General features: G+C 38.5%; 1 protein-coding gene across 1 annotated transcript in view; it reads right to left on the bottom strand.

The window, feature by feature from the left end:
- The window catches only part of MYLK (myosin light chain kinase), a 192,204-nt gene that overhangs the window by 107,391 nt on the left and 60,732 nt on the right, over window positions 1–24,081 (bottom strand). The window contains exons 3-6 of the mRNA XM_059852710.1: window positions 7,956–8,163; window positions 6,252–6,300; window positions 3,585–3,750; window positions 2,392–2,557 (exon numbers count right to left, since the gene is read on the bottom strand). Of these exons, the coding sequence (XP_059708693.1) occupies window positions 2,392–2,557; window positions 3,585–3,750; window positions 6,252–6,300; window positions 7,956–8,163 (589 nt within the window). The remainder of the gene's footprint in view (window positions 1–2,391; window positions 2,558–3,584; window positions 3,751–6,251; window positions 6,301–7,955; window positions 8,164–24,081) is intronic.

Genomic DNA, 24,081 nt, shown 5'->3' with positions numbered 1-24,081 from the left:
ACACAGAACCAAGCCAACAGGACTAAATCCTCACAAAACCTGGACCCACCTGTAAACATTTGCCAACCCATTTGCTGTGTAGCAATAATTATTATGATTCACATGAATAACTCAAAAGCTAATGCATCGCATTTCTTCTCTTTGCAACACCACCAGGAAAGCTGGGAACGTGGCTGAGCTATGGGGATATGCCAAGGTGCCTCATCAGCTGCATTGATAAATCTGAGCACATATTGACTCACAATCAGTCTCCTGGTTTGTAATCCTCCATAAATTCTCAAAAACCTTGACAGTGTTTGTTTCTCTTGGGGGCAGGATGAGATAAATAGTTGAGAGGAGAGAAATGCCATTCTAGGCCAAATACCAACCACATCACTGCATTACCCCCTAATTAAGATTTCAGCATGGAATTTGTTTTCTCCTGGTCAGATCAAAGCTGCACCTATGCTGTTGTCAGCTGTGAGACTAGAAACTACAGTAGGAAGACATGTAATTAATTTGCAAGATAACAAATTTTTTAAGTCATCAACAAGCACTTTATAAAAATCCTTTCAGAGTCTCTGCCTCAGGGAAAAGACAAAATCATGTGATGGATGATATCCTCGTTTCCACAGTGTTTTGTAAGCAAAAATTCACATCTAAATGCTTGCACTTGCTATGCCATTCAGAGTGACCAAAAGAATCTATTTACACACAAACAGAAGTTGAGGTGAGAGAGGGAAAAAACCTCATTGACCTAGTTTCAATACACCTGTCAAATAGTTACAGAAATATAGACACTAATATAAAACTGAAAAGACTGGATAAATGCAGAAAAGAAAGCTTTGTAACTACTGGCTGCAGACAAGACAATACCATGCAATCTTGTGTATTAAAAGAATATTTCCTCTTCCCTCTTCATCTTCCACTCAGGGAAAAAGTATAGCTATTGGATGAAAATATCTATATATGAGATTATATATCTTTGAAAGAACATGTAGTACTTCTGAGCCACTTGATTGTCTGCTAATATCTTGCAGCAACTCTGGCAACCTGATCTAATTGATAACGAAAGAAATAGGTATTATATATTGAGGTTTGGTAAGTGGAACCATCCAATTAATCAAGAGCATTGCAAAAGAGTGCCCTTTTTACTGACCTGCACTAATCCAAGAAAGAATGGATTATTCTGAGATGTGGTCAGCATCTGAAGCAAACATATACCACAAATGACTTTGTGACCCCAGTTCTGCATCATCTCTCAAGGCAGATGCAGCCATTACAGAACAGAAAGCTCACCACTCCAGGGAAAGCAATTAGGAATCGAGTTTTATGTTTGGATAAAAGGCTTATTGAAAGAAACAGGACTTTCTGTACAACCTCTGTTGAAGAGGCAAACTGTAGAGGCTTCTTCTACAATGGCTTCATCAGATTGGAACTTAAAAAGTACAGCTTTAATTTGCAGAAAGGTTAGCTGTGGTTGTGAGCATCCCAAATGTACATCCACTTGTTATTTATATTCTTGATACCTTATAGAATGACAGCATGGATGTGAAACTGAAAGTCTTGCAACAAAAAAGTCACTGCTGGGTGCACATTTAACCCATTGAGCTCATGACTGCAGCTGAAGCCAGCAGCTGTGGATTTAATTATTTAATTGGGCCCAGTGATTGCTTACCCACTGACTGATGAACTTCCTCTTTAGTGTGCTTGCTGAAGGCTGTATGATTTTGAGGATGATGCAACAGGTACCCTAAGAAGCATCAAACTGCAAAATGAGCTGTACATGATAATGCATGTATGAAATAGAACATTCTACTTATGCAAATGTATTTGTTTCCTTAACAAGCAGTGAAATAGGCTGGGTTGGGAGTAGAGAAGACTGAATTTTAATCTTAATAAGATGGGGTTTTTCCCTCTCTTATAATTAATTATAAGAAATAATTACGCTCTTTTACTTTACTTTCATAGTTCTACAAATATAAATAGAATTTTGCCTCCCATAAGGAAGTTGGTATAAATGTGCATCTGGTGCTAGTACTCAACAAATACAGAATTAATTACTGATTATAATGACAAGTGCCAGGTTCCATTTGCTGAAAATCAAATCAATGTTCAAAACATAGAAGTCAAAGTCACAGTAAAAGTGTTTTTAGTCACAGAAAAAGTGTTTTTAAAGAAATCTGTTACAAAACACTTGGATTGCCTTTTTTTCCCATTGAACCAACACAATTTTTACAGCTGTAGCATGTTCCAAGCTATCACAGCATCATTTAATGAACAGAGGGAGAAAGAGAGAAGAAGAAAATGGGAAGAAGTGAATGTTTCTTGTAAATATCAAGAACACAACGGAGACATTTTATCAGAATGTCTATGGCCCCTCTTCTCTCTCCTGCAAACTCTCTGCTGTACCTTGAACAGTGAGCTCTGCAGACACAGACGCCTTCCCAGCGCTGTTCACCACCGTGCAGGTGTAAATTCCCGAATCAGCAAGCTGAACATTTTGGACCTCCAAGAACTGGATGCCTGTTCTCTCATACATGTTGAAGCGCTCATTTTGCTGTAACTGAATATCACCCTGCAAATACCACAAGGCACCATGAGACAGTAGCTACTGTCAAGAGAAGGGGAGCAAGAATTTTTTAGTAAAACATTAGGTCAAACTGCCTTTTTCCTATCCTTTAGCCAAATTCCTTCTATGAATAATATTCATATGGTATAAACAAAACAATAAACTGTGCCCAAAATGCTGTAATTCATGTCTTCAGGAGACTTCCTTTTCCCTCTATTTTGCCATGTACTCATCTCAGTTGGGTTTCGGCCTTTCCCTGTTTATTATACACAGATTCCTAGAAATTGACATAGTAATTTCTGATTTATGAATCAGCACCTTGGTTTTGCAACATTTCTGACATGTCCTGGTAAATGTTTTTAGTCTGGGGAAGACTTTTATTTCTAACTTCATTTGCTACAATGTTTTCAAAGCAAATGTGAAGAGGGCAGAAAACCAAAGTACTTCCACAAACAAAAAACCCCCAAAAAACCCAAAACAAAACAAAATAAAAAACCTCTAACAAACAAACCAGAACACTGCAAGAGGCTGTGTTTGGAGATGTACCCTGACCTTCTTATATTACAGACAAGGGTAAGTCTGGAATAAAGCAGACAATGACTTGGAAGCATTTCCCTGTTCTCTGATGATTTTTTTGTTTTGTTTCTTTCCCCCCAAACCTGGAGCTATCAAGAGAAAATAGAAGCATTGATAAGAGTTCTGGTTTTTTCTGTTCACTATATATAAGGCATTACTCTGTTGAAGGGTGGAGGGGAGCAGGATGCCACGAGAGCAGTCATATATTTGCCCTTCCAAATCAAAGAAAGTAACTGTAATTCTCTAAAATACTGACAGTTTCAGTAAAAATGGCCCAATCAGTGTAATACCTAATTTCACCTGAAAGCTCTCTCCTTACAAAGAAAAAAATGTATTTGGAAATCTTCTTTATGCCCAAAGGGGACATCGGGACTTAAGACTTCAATGTGCATTTCATCCTTTCAAGTCACAAAATTTCGAAAGAGAAGGAAAACATAAACTTTTGGGGAAATCATACCTTAAACCATGTTACTTGAGGCTGAGGTCGTCCTGTTATTTTACACGAGAATTTGCCTGTTTGGCCTTCACGCACAACAACGCGGTTGGGTTTTGTAGCAAACTTGGGTGGACTTTCTCCCCAGATGCTTGGCCTCTGCTCCACAGATGGAACAGCAAGTCTTGCCCTGCAAATTCAATTGACATTCTGGTTTTACAGAAGAGCTGGAAGCTGTTATGGTTAGAGCACATGTCAGGAAGCATTTTAGACCTGTGGTCTGCCAGCAAGGGTATATCATTGGTGGTAACCTAGACCATAGTTGCAAGATATTTTTCTTGGCCATGGAAGAAATGGAAATGCTGGTGATGACTGCTCTTGACTACTCATGCAACTGTGTTATGTTATGCACCCTCATCTGGCATACACAGAACAGATCTTGAGGACCATTTTAGTTGTTCATAAGCAGAGCTGGGAAAACCAAAAGATAGGAAACACTGTATGCATTTAGTTTCCCCCATTTTCTGTTTTTTAGTTGCCTCCTAAGAGTTTATTTGTGCACACTTGTTTACTGTTTACAGGTTTTTATCATACAATTTGTTTCATTCTTGAGTGCAATTGACACAGTAATTTCTGATTTATGAATCAGCACCTTGGTTTTGCAACATTTCCGACATGTCCTGGTAAATATTTTTAGTCTGGGGAAGACTTTTATTTCTAACCTCATTTGCTACAATGTTTTCAAAGCAAATGTGAGGAGGGCAGAAAACCAAAGTACACCTGTCCCAGGTGAATTACTGTTAAGTGTAAATGCCAAGCTCTACTTACATGGCTGATACAGCTGGGAAATGACATGTGGGATGAAACTAAAATGGCATCAGGGACTGTAGTCCAAAACTGTAAACAGTTACATAACCATAAAACATAAAACATAAACAGCACTATAGCATGAAAAAACCCAAGAATGTGCAACTTCAGATCTGTTAATGTCAAAGGAAACACACTAACTCTTTGCTCTGAAGACTTGGTACAACAAAGACACATTAGCAGATGGCAGATGGTGAATTCTTTTCTTTTTAACGTTTAATTTCAAGCAAATGGAACCATTTTTAAGGCCTTCTTTTCCAGAAGGCCTTTTACCACATGCAAGTAAGATGTGTCAATACCTCACCACTTCTACCAGGTGTCAGATACTAACAGAGACCTCATCGCCTCAGTCCAAGCTGCTGCCAAGACATGGTGGTTGCCATATGGGCAGCTCCAGGTTTCTAAGCAAGAGATGACACCATAATGAAAGGATTTACATGGGCAGGAGGACCAGAAGAAGTATTGAGAGAAGGGTGATTGTAACATGCTACAATGAAAATCACTTCATCATATAATTAAATATCTGATAACTTTTAATATCATCTCCCTCATACTACCACTAAAGAGGAACATAAATGTGTACTAAAGTCTTTTAGTAACCATCTTTAGGTGGTGAGTCTATATTTATACATTTATACAGATAACAAATTAAAAGAAAATCAACTAGTAGCTGGCCTGCAGCTTTATGGCTGCTTCCTAGACACGAACAAATGCAAATTTGTAAGTTTTTTATTCTTCTCTCTTCTCTTACCATAGAATTATTAATACTGAAGAGGAGGAAAACACAGGAGCATGAAAAGTGAGGACAATCACTCTAGCTCTATGCAATACAATGGATTAGGATAGTGCTTTGTGAAGTCTGAGTATACAACAGCAACCTGAACTGTCCTTTCTTGTATTTATCCTGTGTGTATGTCTCTAGGTAATTTGCAATACAGAGTTTATCATGTAAAATCATGCATCCTGACTACTCAGTTTTACTTACCATTTTCAGTGTTGTAATCTGTTAATTTTAAAATTTAAAAAATAAACAATTTTCATATTAATGGTGAAATTAAATACTCCACTTTTAACCATCTGTATTTTAATCACTAACATAATCAGAACATGTGCTTTTGCCTACATCCAGAGTGACTCAGTGCCAGAGATAAAAGTCAGAGAAAATTCTGCTTAAATTCAAACTATTTATAAAGAAATTAATTCAGCTGTTGGAAGAATTAGGCCTGAGGCTTTCAAAACAGTGACATTCACATAATTGTAAATGCTTACTGAAGTGCAGAAAGTACAAGTAGGCTTTTATGTGCCAGCTTACATCACCCCATCAACTATTCTTGGTAAAGTTACTCAAACCAGAACAATTATTTCTTCTGGACTACAGTTTACCCACTGTGCTGCTTGGAAATATTTAAATTCTGTGTGCAAGAGTGCTGGTTTCTGTTGCTTTTATTTCTTACTGATGGCTCCTTAAGCAGTATTTGCCCTGGCTTTAAAAAGAGACTGTTGGCTCATGGAAGTTGTGGAGAAGGATTCTTGAATATCAGAGAACAGAGAAGAGGGTGCAAAATTACAGCAGAGGAGGGTGCAATATTTAGGCATCAGCAGGATGTTCTGTTTTCAGCCACACTAATTCTTCAGTCAGTATGCTGGTGCAGTAGCTGTGCATCTTCCTGATTGCCTCAACCACTCTGCTTAGCCAGCAGCTCTCACAGTAGCTACTCTGCTTGGGGTAAGTGGAGACTTTTAGAAAGAGTAATTTTACTTGTTTTCCTACCAAAATACACTTAAGTATCTGTTAAACAATATCCAAGCCAGTAGACTGCTTACCCAGAGGTTTTGGCACTGGATGGCAGGCTGTATTTCATCAAGGAGTTTCCTGTAAGCATAGGACAGAAAGACAGTTTTGTCAATTAGCTTATCACTAATTATCAATTAGTTTATCACTAATTATCAATTTTTATCACTAATTACCAAACTTTTGTCAATTATCACTAATTAGGGAACTAGTGATAAAAAGAGACTATGTAAATTTGCATTTCTCCAGGTTAGAAACATAAAGGAGGAATGCAATACCTGCAGTATAAGGTTATATCATCTGTAATTCAAAGTTAGGCTCTCCAGCTTCAAAACTGAGCATTAGCACAGTTGCTGTCTAATCCCCAGTCTCAGTTAACAATGCTGAAGATTATTCATGAAAAAATACTTTTTTGAACGAAACACTGTCTAACTTCTACAGTGCACCAGTAATTCAAATTAAGAAAGCAGGAGGTTTTCAGACTGTGAAAGAGTCTTTACTTGGCTGGGTTTTCAATCCTGCGCCAGCCCGAAGCACCTTGGCTGCGGATGCCACAGGAGCTGGTCCCTCGCTGCCGCAGGAGCCCAGCGCCATCTGCTGCACACAGAGCCCGGCCCGGGGACACCCGGAGCTGCAGCAGCTTGCACACAGCTCTGGGCTGGTAAAAACACCTGTTCTAGAGCCTAACAGAGCCCACATCACTGTCAGACAGGACAGCCATGCAGATGGAAACAATAGATCATGTTTCAGTCACTTGTTTTTCACAGCAGGCAGCCCCACGTGGTTATCTTTGCTAAGAACAGGAAAAAAAAAGCCCAAAAAACTTCTGTGCTTTGCTATCTTGATGGATATAGGGATTTTAGAACAAAGACCATATAATTCTTAAACTCTGAGAAATTCAGTCTATGGGTACTGCCCCGAAGTTGTTTTGAACTGCAGCAAAACCCAGGTCAGAAAAACTCATATGAAAATGACTTTTAAAAAATCCTCCACCTCCATGTAAATTGTCATTCATAAAATTGTCACAACTTAAAACAAGGGGAAAAATAAATACTTCACATAATTTTTACAACAATAATTGCAGTAGCAGTCATGTCAGATGTATGCATATTTCAGTATGTACTCTGAGTATAACAGAGTTTTTGACTCTGAATAAACCCAAATACTGATAGTTTCTGGACTGCTGCAGATTTTTTCTTTTCTTCAATACTACAAGACAAAGTTGTGACCTGAGAGGTTTTTATATTCAACAGGTCTCTGATATGACCAAATTGCAAGAGGAGAAGCAGTACAATTGATTTCAATCCTTCCCTGGCTTTGTGTCACTCTTTAAATTTTAAACTTGGCAGTTTGCAACTATCTAATATGCAGATGTGCTCTTAAAAATTCCTGGGTTTGATCCTGGCTGTTTCCTGTCTGACATTAAGCATGCAATTACAACCAGGCATGCAGCTTCGCAGTTTTTGTCCTGAGTGGTAATTTTCCATGAAAATTACAAAGTTTAGAACAAAGTCTTTAAAGCTAGGACTTTCGTTACCTGCACGTCATCACCCACACCTGAAACAGAACTCACACTTTAATTGTAGACATGTAGCTCCCTGCACTATGCAGTAAACGAACCTTACTCTTGCATCAATGAGAAGGCATGTCTTGTGATTTTAACCAGACTGTTTAGCACATCTTGCTCTTGTACTTAAATTATAATCACCAAAACAACAGTATAAGAGTCTTCTGACCTTCCACTGTCAGTTCCACGGTCACTTGACGAACCCCACCATCATTTGCAGCCTCACAGGTGTATTTGCCACCATCACCTTCCTGCACACCTTTGATGACCAAGCTGAACACACCCCGGATGCTGCGGTCCATGACAAAATGGTCTCCCTCTGGGACAGGATGCCCATTTCTGTACCATGTGATCTGTGGCTCAGGATAGCCTCTGACCTGGCAAGATGTGAGAGAGAGTGGAGAAAGAAGGTAAACTTAACAGATGATGATATCAGGAAGAAATGTTGGGCATTTAGCAATGCAGTGGAAAGTTCTTGACACATACTCTTTAATATGTCTGTTAAAGACATACTCTTTGCAAGCCAAATGGCAGAAGATAATGAAATGAAAAAAACTCTTGGCTAAGCCAAACTTAAAATCATGAGGCTAGTCAGGCAGATAGATACTCATGCAGAAAAATTTCCCTCTAGAATGGTTCCTCTGCAAAAACACAGTGAGAGTGCCAATGAAAAAAGGGCAGTAATGCTACTACACCTCTTTATAAGCAAGAGTGCAAGGCTGTTGGACCAAATACTTCTAGCATGGTTGCCAAGGATTGGGCTTATAATGTAAATCTGTACTCAGCCATCTAGTTTTCAAGTGTGCTGAGACATAAAGGCTCCTGACAATACACAGGCAAAAAAGGCAGACACATACCAAATTCTGTCTTGATCTTTAGAAGTAGAAGATAAGGAGCTGCAATTTGAGAAAGCATCAGTAAGGGCCATTCTCATGTTATTGCAGGAAAGGATTATGAGCACCTATATACAGTCACACAAACATACACCTAAACTTAAAGAGACTCCTGGTCTACCCAAAGAAAGAACTTACAGCAAAATGAACCAGTCCTGTTCTCATTAAATAACAACCATACTGGTATATCCCTGCCTCCTATGGCATTATGATACCTTCAGATTTACAGGCAAATCCTTGGCTGGTGTAACTGAGAACTGAGTTATTGATTTGAAATTGAGCTCTTGAAACTTGATGAGGATCTGTGACTTTCTTTTGAAAAAAAAAAAAAAATGGGAAAAGCAGACATACACCAGTTTCCACCAAATAAAAAAAAAACTACTCAGGCAAAGGTTCTTCCTCTGCTTAGTGAGAAATGCCATCCTCTTTGAGGGTCACTTTAGAATGTGTTAATTGTTAGCACGCTTGCCAAGTCATCATAACAACTGCTGATTGCAGTACTCCTTTCCTATCCCCCCTCAGGTATGTCAGCTCTCCATCTCCTGACTACTTTGATCCTTTGCCTACAAGCTATGAAGTAACTGAGTGAATCAAGATGAGCTGGAATGAGTAATAGTCATGGCTCTGTTTGCTCACTGGGAAAGAAGCAATTTTGCCTTCTGAACTACAAATCAAAATTTGGCATCCAAGCAGGAAGTCCCTTCAACCTCCAGGTGGGCAAAATACTGATGATCTGTGTTGAAGTGAAGAAGGCTTGGTTGTGGTTTGGGCAAATTCCTCCCAGCATTCTCCTCTCAGTTTCCAATTCTCATTTCAGCTCTGCTTTCTCTGACTGCGCAGCACTTCCTTTGCAAATTACAATATTTAGCCAACCACCCTTACCCATTCTTAGGCTCTCTTCTTTAAAAACCTTTCATTTTTAATCCAGCCCCACCTCACTCCAGCTGGGTTTCTCATCTGCTGCAGCTTAACCTACAGCTGTCAGAATTTTTCTCTTTCCTTTAAATCTTGGGATATCAGCTCAGACAAATTAATTTTGCCAACGATGTGGTGACGTCTTCTCCCTGGCATTACTTACTCAATATTTAGGGACATTAACATTTGCCATGAGCTGACTATGCTGAATAAACTGGAGAAACTTTCCACTTCTGGTATAACTTCTCAAATTCTTTTTGAGTCTATCTTTAACTAAACAGAAGCCATCTTCCATGAAGTACAAATTGTGGGATCCTGCACAATGGGGAGCTGATTTCTGTTTAAAAATGTCAAAGCATTTTTCTAAAGCTCTTCGTGGTCGTATCTTTTTCCAGTGCTTTCTGATAAACAACAGCTCCTTCTTGTCCCAGACTCCTCACCCTACTCCAGCATATTGATTTAGTGCTTACTCAGAGCACAAGCTCCAGGGCATATCTTTCTCAGCACATTTCAATTTCAGAAAAACGGAGTTGTGTAGCAGCAATATGAGATTGTTACAATACTCTAACTCTAGGTAGTTGATAATGTGCTCACTGTCACAGAAAGTGACTTGCACCAAAGAACTGTTTCTTACTATTAACTTGTCAATGCCGTCATATCTGTATTTTCATTCTGGATTAAGAAACCAGCAGAGAGAATAAGTGATTTACCCAAAGCCAGAGAGTATATTAGAATGGAGTTTCTAGTTCTCATTTTGGTTCACCTGGATATTAAAATTTACTTAAAATATTTGAGGCAAAATTGTTTTCACACCGATGTATCAAGTATCTACAGTACAGTAAAATGGAAGAGTAGCACTTCAATTGACGTGAAGACAGAAGCACCTTTTCAGTGGTTCTGTCTTCACATCACAGCCTCTTTACTAGCATTAGTCTAGCCACATCTGTTTACAGCTGCTGAGATTCTGGCCTGCAAAAGAAAGTCATCAATTACACATCACCTAATATATTTACTCTTTTTTTCCAGCTCATAATAATTTCTTCTGGTGATTTCATGGAATTCTTCAGTCCAGCTCCAAAGGCCTCAAGCATTAACCTTCCATCACTTGTAACAGGGAACAATTGGGGTCAAAACAATGGGAAATACTTGTCTTCCTTTTCAATTTTGTTTTACAATATTCTTAAGTCCCTCTTGGACCACACAAGGCCATTTTTAGCTGATCCTTCAAGCTCTGGTAGACCATTATGTATGTAATTCCAGTATCACATGGCTGAGGCTACATTAAGTATTTTCCCATTTCTCCTCTGTCTTTGTTTTTTACTTACTCTGTCTGCATTAACGCGTTCATCCACATCTCTATACTGAGGAAATGCCACACCAAAAGCTACAAACACAGACTATCAGCAGTCCATTTCCTTTCAAAAGGTTGAGTCATTCCCTTCCCAAACTATGACTCTTTTTTCTTGAATTTTTCGTCAAAAATGAAATAATGGGAAAGCAGAAGTTTACAGAATTGCTCTGTTGCAAGGATTTATTTCAGGTTTGGGTTTGGAATGTGTTTCAAACTGAGCCAGCCCTCTCTGAAACACATGACTATGCCATAAAAGTGTCAAGGATCCTTAAACAAATCACTGGTTACCAGATTTTGATCCTCATGGATCAATTCCAGAACTGCAGCAGGTTTTATATTCCTCCAAACCTTTCCAGAGCTCACTAAAAACATCTGCCTTGAATAAATCCACAGCAAAGAGAAATTTATCTGCTTATTTAATGCCCAGCAGCAGCATGCTATAACCCTTATCTACAACTTGGCCTGTGTGAGTATTGCCAGTCCCAGCAAGGCTGCAGCTTCTCTTTACCTGCCTAGAACAATAACAAGTGGAAAATTGACAGCAAGCAGCAAATAACCATTGTATTAGCACAAACACGAGTTTTGAGTTTTTGTCTGGACCCTTCAAGTACTTAGAGCCTTCCTGGAAAGGTTTGGTAAAGCAAAACAGTGCATCAAGAGCAAGAGGAAAGAGCTGTTTATGTACCAATTTAAAAAAAAACATAGGTTTGCCTACTTAAACATAGTTGCAGTAGCAGTTTAAGGCAATGGGATGTACCCTTTTGGCTTATGGTTTTAACTTCAAATTTCAAACTGCTGCTGGCTCCAGTGAGGTCAACAATGAACACAAACCCACAGCACCCAAAAAGAAGCAGCCATGAGTTACAATAAACCGAAGTGCAGGTGTGAGACATCCATGGGGTGTGTACTGTTACTGAATATTTTTCAGTTTGACAATAACATCTAAAGATGATTAGAAATGATGGCAAACATTACATGACATATTCCAGCACTACATCCATTGTACTGGCTGAGGTGTTCAGTGCTTGATGTTAAGGACTAGATAAATGTCCCATTTTGCAGTTTAAAGTCATACAAGCACAGAGATCAGGAAGAGGACAGCTATCAACAGGATTTACTGGCTTGCAAAATCTCCCTGGGCTACATCATATATAGACAGGCATATCAAAAGTCATACTTAGACTGGCAATGTACAACTCTTAAGTTGTATTCAAAATAACTCCCTTCATAGAGATGATTTCATATACTGAAGTATTAATTCACTAATGACTAAAATTCCTCTCAAGAGACAACCCTGCTCCCATGAAATCAGAATTTTAAAACATCCAGATTCTGTCAGCACACAGTGTTCAGTTGTGCTGCTATTTCTGTAGACTACCTTTGCCTTAATTCCCCAAAGTCCAGAATTAAGACCTATGTGTGTATAGTTCTCAACCACTGAATGAAAGAATCAGTTTTATTTGGGTGATTCAATACATCTAAAGAAAATAGATTTTGAATATACATTTGAAAGACAGATATGTTATCTATTCACATGCAGGTAGCATAGTTAGGACATTCACAGTTAGACTGTAATGCCTGGAAGCAGTAAAACAACACAAAGTGTGGATGACCTGGGTAACAATTCATAAATGAAGAATGGCAGTAATGAGAAATGCTAAATATTTTCTAATACATATATAGGTACCTGTAATGCAGAAGAGAATAAATTATTTCCCACATCCACAGTGGACTGGGCAAGCAATAAACTTTCAAAATAAATTAGTCAGTGGGTTGGTAGATGATTGCCAGCAGTCACCTCCTTTAAAGAAACAGCAGGTGTTTTGCTTATTTGGCTGCCTGCCTATCTTAACATTAAGGAACTGCAGAAATTGAGGAAAGCTTGAGAAAGTTTTGTAGCCTATTCTCTGTTCCATGCCCATCTTCAGCAGGAAACCAGTAATTTCTGGGATCTACATCTCAGAAAAGGCCTTAGAGATCAGAAGCTGCAAAGGAATAAAATGAGGATAGCCTCAGTCAAAGTTGACAGATGTTAGCACTGAGCTCCCAAACATGTGCTTGTAGCAGATCCTTAGAAGTCGCCACAAGGCGAAGTCAAGGGAGATGTGGAAAACTACTCAGAATGTCTGACAAAGTCTGACCTTTATTCTGCTGCCTGCAAACCTGGCAGAGCAAATACTCATTTCTAGCAGGGACTAAACTGCTTGCACTTTTTGCAAAAATTAGAGTAATAGGCCACTAGATAGTATCAAGAAAGCAGCAGAAGAAACACCATTAAATAGCATGACACATTTTGCAAGTGTAATTATAATCCAAAAAGTAAAGATACAGGAAAAAAATAACACACTTGAAATGTGGTAGACTGGATAGTGTTCCTCTTCTTCTACCTTTGTCTAGGTATCAGCAAAAATAAAATATTATTGCCTCTATTGCATATTAGATCTAGATCGGCTCATCTGAAGCTTATATGGTTGAAGGCTCTCATGTAGCCTCAAGAGATTAAATACTAAAGGTAGCAGCTGTTCTGTGGATATGGCTCATCCTAGGTCCTCCAAATAAAGAGGTGTTTCCCACAGTCATCAGAGGGCCAGAGCCCTCTCATTTGCTTGAATCAAGAGCCAATGGATTTTGACCCTGCACCTTGATCAAAAGACTTGTGAAGGGACCTTAGTAGAGGATGCTACATCACAGCACACTCTGTCCATGTAGACAGAGCTGTGTTTCTCTCAAACTAGAGAAAAAAGCTGCTTCTTGTTTTAGTATTTCATGCTGCTGTGAACTCTTAATTTCAGTCTTAGGAAAGAAGTACTATAAAACTGTTGAAACTACAACATGAATGTTGTAACTGTAGCCCACCTAATAGGTGCTATATTTTGATTTAGATTTAATTTTTACTGTTAGTGCAGGTGGGAAACATGGTTCTGGCCAATGCAGCTCTTTTTAAGTCTTATAACAAAGCTTCTGTTAGGCTCAAGCTGCAGTTTGCTTTAACAAATGAACAGCAGATGTTCTTGATAAAGGAAAGTGGACATGATACATTGTTAAGCTCCTTCTGAGACTTTAAACACACACAAACCATATCTCAAGAATAGTTTATCCATTTTAAAAGCTTGCTTCTAAAACAGAGAACTTGCCTGGCAAGGTTAAACATGAAAATGTTAAATATTTGGAGATTTAGCTATGACTTTGCAAACAAAGCGAAAAACCTCCCTCTTCTGCAGAACAGTCTAGAATCCACAGTTGTGTCATTAAAGCAAAAATGGAATACAGAGCAGGAGCAAACATGCTCACTTCAAAGCATTATCTCCTGTACACACAAGAAAAACCAATGGTCTTTCTGTAAACCTAGGACATGTTTTATTTTTCTACTTTGCCCTCACCAGTGCCAAATGGCATTTGATACTTTATAGTCCAAGCACCAAACACAAGATCCTCGTGCAGATGGCATCCCAAAAATTTTAGTTTTGACACTTGAAAAGTAGTTCTGCATAGTCTGTTTATTCAGTATCACACTATTCAGACCCTTTTTGCAGATTGCAAAGGTGCTGAATACTACACACACTACCACAGGTCTTTAGGGGAATCAGTTTTTATGGTGCTCAGCAGGGAAGAATTTATGACCCATCCATGGAAGACATGGTCTGCTAACTGAAAAGCAGACAGCAGCTGCACATAATTTCTTCTTCAATCTTCTACATTTGATCTTTTTTCTTTTTTTTTTTTTTTTTTAATTCAGCATCAAGAACTCCCAGAGGTGCACAGAGTATTTGCCTTATGCTCAATCACCAGATTATAACTGTTTGAAAAAAGCACTGCTATCCCAGGTACCATAACCTCAACAAGTCCATTTGTGTAATATTTTTTCTGAAGGACTCAAGTGGAATTTCAGAGTAGCACTGGGTGTCAAGCTACCTTGAGTTTATCCAAGTTCCAATTTATGCAGCTCTTAAGAGTATATTTAAGCCCTATTTATGTCTTTTGGAATTAATCACATGTACTGGTGCTTTTCCCAAATTAAATTTTATTTAATTTAAGGAATAAGTTTAACTGTACTGCTTTAAGGTAATGTTGTTACAGGAATCATCATACAACCACAAAATAACCTGAAACATCAGTCAGCTGAAATACAGAACTCTGCCATGATGGATTCTGCCCTTTCCTGTACAGAGAACATAAGGGAACACACTGTATAGTGGAACACGTCTGAGGAGCTGGGATGTCAATCAGCAACTGAATCAGGGGCTGTAAACCTCTGCTACACTAGTGGGGGCATTTTCAGACAGCTGTTGCTGTCTCAGACTGGCAGAGCTTTTCTGATGCAGCTTTCATAAATCATTCTGCCAGCAGCACCATCTGCCTTTTTACTCTTCCCACATTGTAGCCAGCTGACCTGCAGCAATTAGGTGTGTGATGAGAGTTTTACGCAAACCACCCATACAGTTCACGTGGACTTTTTTTTCTGTAAGTACAAGTTTTCTGAATTTAATGTGGGATTATAGGTAGACTGAATATCTATCCATCTTTAGATCTGTTTAATATTTGTATTTAGTCATTGTCTGATTTTTCCCACTTTTAAAAAGCCTTCCTCTGGCTGCTAAGTCAAAAGCAGATGCCATAAACCTTGGATAAAGTCTAGGAGAAAGCTTAGGCTATTTCCTCCAATGCCATCCAGATGCTGTCCTGGCACACAAAGATGACAAGGTCTCCATAAAGTGGTAAAATTCTGGCATTTTTCAAAGTAGGAGTGCACAGGAAATTGAGTTCTGTAGAAACTGAAGATAATTCCAGTCCAAAATAGGTGGCAGTAGCTGTCACTTGGGAAAGTGTAACTTTGACTTCATGGCTGAGGATCTGAGACATGGAGATTTTGCTAAACTCACACTTAAAGGAACTTAGATTTCAATAGTTAGTACCATTAGATGAAATAATCTGACCATATTTCTTCCTTGCCAACAAATTTGCTATTGGAGGAATCAATGCAAAGTTTGCAGATGCAGAACAGAGGGGCCACTGCTCTTCTTAGATGAACAATGACTGAATGTGTTTGTATTCAGAAACCAAAGTGTACAGCATTGAGTGAACAGTGAAGAGATCCAGACAGAATAAGTCCAGAGCCTTGGCAATGAAATAAATACCACACAAAACAGAGTTACAAGAGAAATAAAGCCACCACCACAGGAAAATGTGAGCAACATGATAAGAAATGACTCTGTCAGCTCTCAATAACTTCAGCACTGCCATACAGAATGGGCCAAGAAGATTCCAAAGGCAAGGGCCAGTACAAGAGCTCTCAACATAAGAGTGAAGATAAACTTTGCAGCCCTCTCTAGAGTGAAACTCTCATCAATTTTAGTGAAAGTTTTCCCTGGTTCTAAGTCTCTCTTTAGAGAAGAAAAGGCAAACTGAAAAGACAAAGCTTTCTTCCCATGCTCCAAATTTTAAGAAGTGTTAGATATTATGAGGTGCTGAATAGCTTAAAATCCTAAAAAATTGCTAAGAAATAGCTGACCTCTGTGCATGGTTAAGAGTCATTTAGGATTATGCGGTACAAATATAAGAGAGTTCAAAGGGAAAGAACTGTGGCTGTGGAATGGAAATAAGGCTCTTGCTAATTTTTCCACATAGTCCAGTGAGTCCATAAAATTGTCTCTCTTTCCCCATCCTTCTCTGAGTTTCCCTCTTTGGTGATTCTGAGTCAAGATGTCTATCAAACATTATTAGATAAAGCAGCTGCTTTATGTCAGTAACAGTGAATTTAGGAGCATGTCAGAAGTTTCCTGATAGGACTGGTGTTCATTTCACAGCAGCAGCAATCTTTGCTACAGGAAACAAGATTTTGAGGAATCAGACCAGAGTTTTGAAAAGCTGTCAGAACAGAAGTGGTTCATTGATTTCCAGTTCAGCAGGACAGCCTGATTTATGGTGTTTGCCACTAATTTTGTTCAAAAATGTTATGTGGCAGCACTAGAAGAAAGACTGAAATATAAAACAGTTTAACACAATAAAAATAAATTGTTGGGAAATTTTTCTCCCCTCTTCTCATCAAAAAAAGCTGAACTTTTAAGACTTGAATTTTTTACTTTAAATTTTCAATCCTTCATTCATCCTTTATCCAGAAATAATTTAGAAAGGTGGATAATGATTGTTTAGACAAAGTAGAAGCAGGAGGAAGCTCCCTGAGCAAGTACAAGATGAAATGAGCACCAACATTTTGCTCTGTCATTAGCAAAATGTGTGTGAGTCCCCACTTAGAAGAAGAACTGTAAACATTTAGCTGTTTTATCTCACAGAACTGATCACAGAATCCAGATGCTTTAAGCCACAGCCTGAGACTGCTGATACCACAGGAAAGCAGCACAATCAAACACCGTCAATTATTTTCATAACAACAATCCCTTCACAACTGCAACTTCCAACTGGGCTTGGAACTGGCAGACACTTTTTAAAGGTGGCAATTCACCTTGTTTCTTTTCTTTAACAAGCGAATGTTCACCATTTATTGCAATAAAACTTGCAAAAAAATGATTTCTCCTTTGCATATTATTTCTGGAAGACTGAAAGGGGGTTTTTTTGTTTTTTGTTTGCATTTTTACTTACTGATATAAAGTTTCTGTCTTAACAGGGCAAGAATTTATCTCATATGTCTCTGAATACTATGTAGGAGCTATGTCACTGACCAAACAATCTTCATACTTTCCTCGTTTGGGGATGCTGTTCTTAGCATGCTATCAACAGATGAGGAATCTCTACAAATTTACATAAGTGCACAACGTATGCATGACCTATTGTGAAAAATTATTGAGAAAAAATTGCTTTCTTTCTGTGCCCAAAACACACAGCCACTGGAAAATACGTTTGGAATTAAAAAATTTACAATTAAGCACAGCAATCCACTTCTGAAGCGTAAGGTGGTAACAAACACTATGTGCTTTAAATGAACATGCCCATACTTGATCAGTTTTCAAGCAGACAAGATTTTATTTCCTGCAATTTAGGAGTCTGGCCATGGCCACAGAAAACACTGAAACTGGATTTTGTTGCTGGGCTGCCTGCACAGTTAATGACTGTCTGCTGATGGTGACAAAGACTGCTGGAAAAGGCTGTGCTCTGGAGAAGCTATAGTAATTCTCCTCAGTTATGTGTTCTGCTTAGTTAGTGCTTCTTGGCAGGGCTGAGAAAGCACTGGGCATGAAGTGTCATTTGTTACAAACTTGACTAAAAGGTGATGTGCTTATGAAGAGATATAAAATGCAATGTTGGATCATGAAGATGTGAACACATCCTAAACAACTGGCATTTCCCATTGCACCATTTACTCCACCAAGTGCAACTTATTGCTAGGCCATAAATAATTAGGACCTCTGTACAAAATCCTCTGGAAAAACATAAACTGCTCATTAGCAACTGTCTGTGATTCTTTTACCCTGTAATAATCTGTGAAATTGATAAGCTTTCCTAACTTCACACATAATCTTTTAGTAACATCTTGGCAGAGGTAACTCAGATAGTACAAGGCACAAATGGCTGTGTTTAGAATAAAAATATAAACCAAGGGCTGAGCAACAACAGTTTAAAAGAAAAAAACCTCAAACTACTAACTGAAATACTAAGTATAAATTGCTGTGACCATAAATTTCTAGTTCAATAATTCAGGATAAATATTTATAGACATGCTGAGTTTAAGAGAATGTCTGTGGGCTCACCTCTCCTTTCTAATGCTTTCTCTCAAAACTAAAATTGCTGTGATCTTGGTAAGAGAAACACACATGAATTCAAAAGTAGCTGTTTAGGTTGTAGAAAAAGAGCTTACTCTGCATATGCTTTCAATAGAGTTCCACTTAACTGCAGTTGCTCCATTCGTACTGAGAGGTCTGAACAAGCCCAGCATCGTGTTTTCCATTAAACCTGTGGGTATGCAATAGTCTCCCAAGCAGACAAACCTTCTGTTCATTTGCACAGCCCAACAAACCAGCTTTGAGTCAAGGCTCTGAAGACCCAGTTCTGGCATTGTGATGCTCTGCATCCAACAGGAGGCACTAAGGTAGCTGAGATGTTTGCACCCATTGCACATCTTCATTTTCTCTTCCAAAATCAGAAGTTAGTTATCCCCCAAACATCTAGGATACTGGATGGGAATTCAACCTCTGGAAGACAGACATTCTGATCTGAATCCAGGTATGCATCTCTGTGTTTCTCTGTGTCATCTCGCACTAGACAATAAATCTCACCATGCCTTGGTGCCCCACAAAAATGTCAAGGGGATAACAATGATTATTTCCTCTGTTGTTCTGGCTAGAAAGACCATCAGAGAAGGATCCAACTCTACTCTGGCCTTTGTATGTGTTAAATACTAGGATTCCAGTTGAATGAGGCTGTTTAAGTGGTACCATGAAATGAGAAGAAATCAATACCATTTGCAATAGTTCTTTAATCTGTACTTCCAAGATTCTATCATAATTTTTCTTCCAGTGCTTTGGCTTTTAGAATAACTTTGTTTTGAAATATTTATATTTGCCTCCCTGCAGAGACAAACTGCTGAGTTATTCTTTTATAAAAGAACACCAGAATTTACATAGACAAAAAAAAAAAAAATCAACCTTAAGTATATTGAACTCTTGTTCCAGAGAGCTCACAGAACAGAAAAAAAATCTTTATTCACTGTTTGCCAGTATGGGAGTGTGATATAAATGAGTTAGATTTGAGATACAAGTTAGATTTCATACTGCCATGTGTGTGCAGGTGCTTTTACAAATCTTTTAGAAAACAAGTGTGCATTGCATTAATATTCTAAGCTTTGCAAAAGCAATTTAAATAATACATGCACCATAAATAAAGGCTTGCTTGTGTATTATGGGACATACTGAAGGAATGGTAAACTCTCAAGCCACACAGTTTTGATTTGACTCTATCATGCAGCTGGAGGAAAATTACCATTCTCATTCAATATGAGTTGAGAGAGCACAGAGCTGGATGAAGTAAGTTCAATATGCCATTGCCAACAGGCAAATAACCATGAGCAGAATTATTTAATTTGTCAGTCTTTGCCTCTCCCTTTTCTCTGGGCTCCATGTGCAGCTTTTTGTCATCTTTAAATGAAAAGTTGCAGTTGGAATGCAGTAAGACTTTTAATTAGTGTTTTGGTAAGCTCAGCTGTTGCATTTATAATAAATAGTATATTCCATAGAATAACATTTACCATAGAATTTTTTAAAATATGCAGACAAGCAGGGAAAACTCAGAAAAGATAAAATAACTTATTTTTCCATTTTGCCTCATTCTTCAAATGAATTACAAAGGTTTCCATCTAAGCAATAAAAAAATTGCAAAGCTGACTTTGAATTTGTACCAGTTTTGGCCACGGCATTTTCAGAAGACAAAGATTGCTTTGTTCTGTTTGACTACAGGTTTACAACAATGTACTTAGTTACAGAGAATAAAACTATCTCCACCATCAGAAAGCCTAGAATCTTAATTTTTTAAAAGAAAAATTTACAGGTTTTCACACTGTCTATTCCTAAAACTCTGAAAAAGAAAGGTGTAAGATCTATAGAATCTCATTGCAACATATTCTTAATGTGGGATGGCTAGCCTAGAGGCCAGGTTACTAACTTGTGAGTCAGACCTGATTTAGCTCCTACAGCCTACAGCCTGCCTGTTTGGTTCCCTAGAAGAATAAAGTCAACATATTTAGGTAGGTCACTCAAAGCCCTTATACTGGACTAGTCACCCCAGGGACAACCAGTCAGTGGAATGCCTTGATTTTCTGGCTCCAACCAGTGCAGAGCTTTGACATGTAACCTCTGACCCCAACAGGAGCAGCAGTGGCTCCCTCAGGACTAGCCCAACACTTCAACATCGCTCCCATTCCAAAGCTTATTTCCCCAACATAAGAGAAGAACACAAGAGATGTGCATTCATGTGGGATGCTGAATTATGGACTGGGATGACTTTTGGCTTAAGAATCATCATCAAGGCACATTTGTCCTCAGACACAAAACAATGAACTCTGAAAGCTTAGCTAGAAAAATGGATGCTCTTTCAGGCCCCTGCTGGAGATCCAGTAACCTCTAGTGACAAGATAATGTCTTACAGACTGAAGGTTAAAAACTGAACTGGAAACCTACAGAGGAACAATCTTGCCTCGCCTACTTTTGCTCCTGACTGTATCCTCCTTTGGGATCTTGACCCTGGTTCATACTTTGTCATGTCTGGGCACAGCAGTGCCCTGCTGGAGCAGAGCCTGAAGGACTGTGGCCAGTGCAGGGCTGTGGCCAGCTGGTGATGGCACTGGCCATGCATGGCTCCCCTCGGCTCCTGGCTCACACTCCTCTGGGGAACAGCCAGCCCTTGCTGCTCCCTGTCAGACAGACAGGTTTCTCCCCCTCATGAATGGGCTGAATTCACAGCAATGTAATTTTCTGTTCAGCATGCATTTAGATACTGGGGAGTCCAAATTTTACATGGTAAAATGTTATTTTGTCTGGTTTTGCCCAGTAGGTTTCCAAACTTCATACTATATCCATAAGTGAACACAGCCAAGAAACATGTCAAAAGCAGAAATTTTTAGCTTCGGAGTCGAGGTGCTAGAGTGAGCATGGACTGAGCAAAACCACAATGAGTAATGATGTGTTTTGATTATAAACCTTCTCCACATGTGGCCTTCTGCAGATTCTGAATGCATAATGCTTGCTGTCTATTAATGACTACTCTCTTTTCCCACAGGGACAAAGCAGAATTATATCAAAAAGTGTGACCTGGAGTCATTTGGTGCAAATTCTCAAGGACCCATTTACAGACAGTCAAAAGCACACTTTGCTATTTTATGTGAGGTTCTCATTGCTACATATGGCACTGAACCCTTCCCTGACCTTTCTGGTTTCATCAGCCAGATGCAGGCAAGGAGCTTGATGTTCAAACCTTGTTTATGATGGCAGAAAGCAAATATATTACTAGTTAGCCAAATGCACATCTGATGAAAACACTCTGTCCTACCTTTAGGGTGAGCTAGAAAAATAAAATTTAAAGCTTTCCAGCTAGAGATATATTTCTGGAAGAAAAAAAAAGAATCAACCAAAATATTTTTCCCCCCTTTTCATACCTCTCACATCAATATAGGCTATTGCAGCACAAGGAAAAGAAAATCAGCTACTCTCAGTTCTGTTACAGTTACTAGATCTTTTTTTAACTTTCAAACTTAATATGAGTGTGATAAGAGTCAAAGGCACAATTCCCTAAAAAATCAAGTTTAAAACATCATAATGCTAAGTTGTAGTCATGTTTCATGTACTGGTAAGAACGTTTATTTAAGTAAGAAAGCACAATGCTACATGATGAGTTTTATTGCCAGTGGAATCAACCACAACAAAGCCTTCTGCACTGACCCAGAGGAGCAAGGGAGACTAGTCTGGAAAAGATGATGATATTTTTCAAATTAAAAGCAGAACTGAAGAACTTAATGAGACATTGTTGAAATCTGAGACATTCACGATTAACCATCATGGGACAGAAAACCCAAGAAGAATTATAATGACTGGTTCTACTCTGACCTACATGGATTCAGTCTCTGGGCATCTCTTTGTTCAGCTGTTTAGGATATGCTGATCCTCTGTTTTTCTATTTGGAAATAGGTAGATTTGAGCTATTTCTTATTCAGATACATGTATATTATCAACTCTAAACAGTGGACTTTATGATTAGCCACGGCATTTAGTCCATCCTTATTTTTCTAAGAGACTGAACCTCTTTTACACCACCATATGTCTCCTTTTCCTCAGCAAATTTGTCAATACATCATTTAGAATTTGGGTTGTTTTTTTTTTTTAATTTCTGCTAAATGACTATAGAAAAAAAGCAAGTCCAGAAATCCCTGCTAATGAAGTAAATTTTCTCCATAGGGACATCCCTATGGATAAATTCTTATATGGACACTCTTTTCCTCTTTAGCTGACACAAAGCCATGCTTTCAAACAATACACTACAGTAGTGGGCGGTCACAAAAAGAAAAAGATACCTAAAATGTACTTGTCAGAGTCAACAGTTTATTTGTTCTATCAAAGCAAACCTGGGGCAGGTAGATGCAATGAAATCACACAGACTTTTACCGTCAGCTTTGTCATGTGATTTTAAATGCTTCCACCTAAAAATACAAAATATTTAGAACCACATTAAAGAAAAAGTAAAGAAGTAAAGAAAGTGGTGATCAAAAGCAGCACAAATATGTAGTTTGACTTCACCTAAAACAACACTGGTTTGAGTAGATACTACAGAAAATAATACCAGATTATTTTTAATTCCATATGTACATAAGTTATAGAGTTTTAAAAAACTTCTATTATTATTACCATCACAGTTAATATAATTTTTTTTTTATATTCCTTGAATTACAGCAATTCCTACCAAAACAATCAAAAACAGGGAGGCAATCTTTCTGGCACTGCATGGAGCAGAACTCCTGTCACCAGCTAGTGGTAGATAAGCAATTTAAGTGGGAAAGGAGAAAGAAAGCAAATAGAAAAATAAATGTGATTGGATCAAACAGCATATTTCTTCCACAGTTTGGAGGTGGTGGGTTACTGAACATATGCTCAATTATACAAAATAATAAAACCAGCCCTGAGAAAAGACAACTCAGAACAGGGATATATATGTATGTTCAGTGTTCCCCAGACATGGCCTCTTTCCTGTGTAGAAATTTTGTCTGGGTGGAATTTGAGGATATTCAGCATTGTCTAGGATTTCTGAACATCTGGCAGATTGAAAAAAAAAAAAACAAAAAACCTCTGCAAAAGGTCTGACCAAACTTTGCTGCCAAGTATCCAGAAATATGGGCTGTGGCCTCAGCACATGCACAGATCAGTTGCAGGGGACAGTGTTTTAAGTCCAGCACTACTGAGCATCATCACATGCTCTGCACACAGACTACACAAGGAATGCTAAAATATTTCTACCACGGAAACCCTGAGTATAGCTGTGATGGCCACAGGTGACAGGAAGACAGATGTGGAGAGACAGAAGTGGAGCTCATGGGTCACCACTCCTGCCTAAAACCTAGAAATTTCTTGAGCAGTAACTTGAACACCTACAATTTTTCTAAAGGATGTATCATTCACAAGGCAAGGAAAATGGGCATCAACACA

The sequence above is a fragment of the Haemorhous mexicanus genome, chromosome 8 (assembly GCF_027477595.1).
Source record: "Haemorhous mexicanus isolate bHaeMex1 chromosome 8, bHaeMex1.pri, whole genome shotgun sequence".
NCBI lineage: Eukaryota > Metazoa > Chordata > Aves > Passeriformes > Fringillidae > Haemorhous > Haemorhous mexicanus.
Note: the sequence above shows the minus strand (reverse complement) of the source record. Positions and strands in the feature narration are given on the sequence as shown.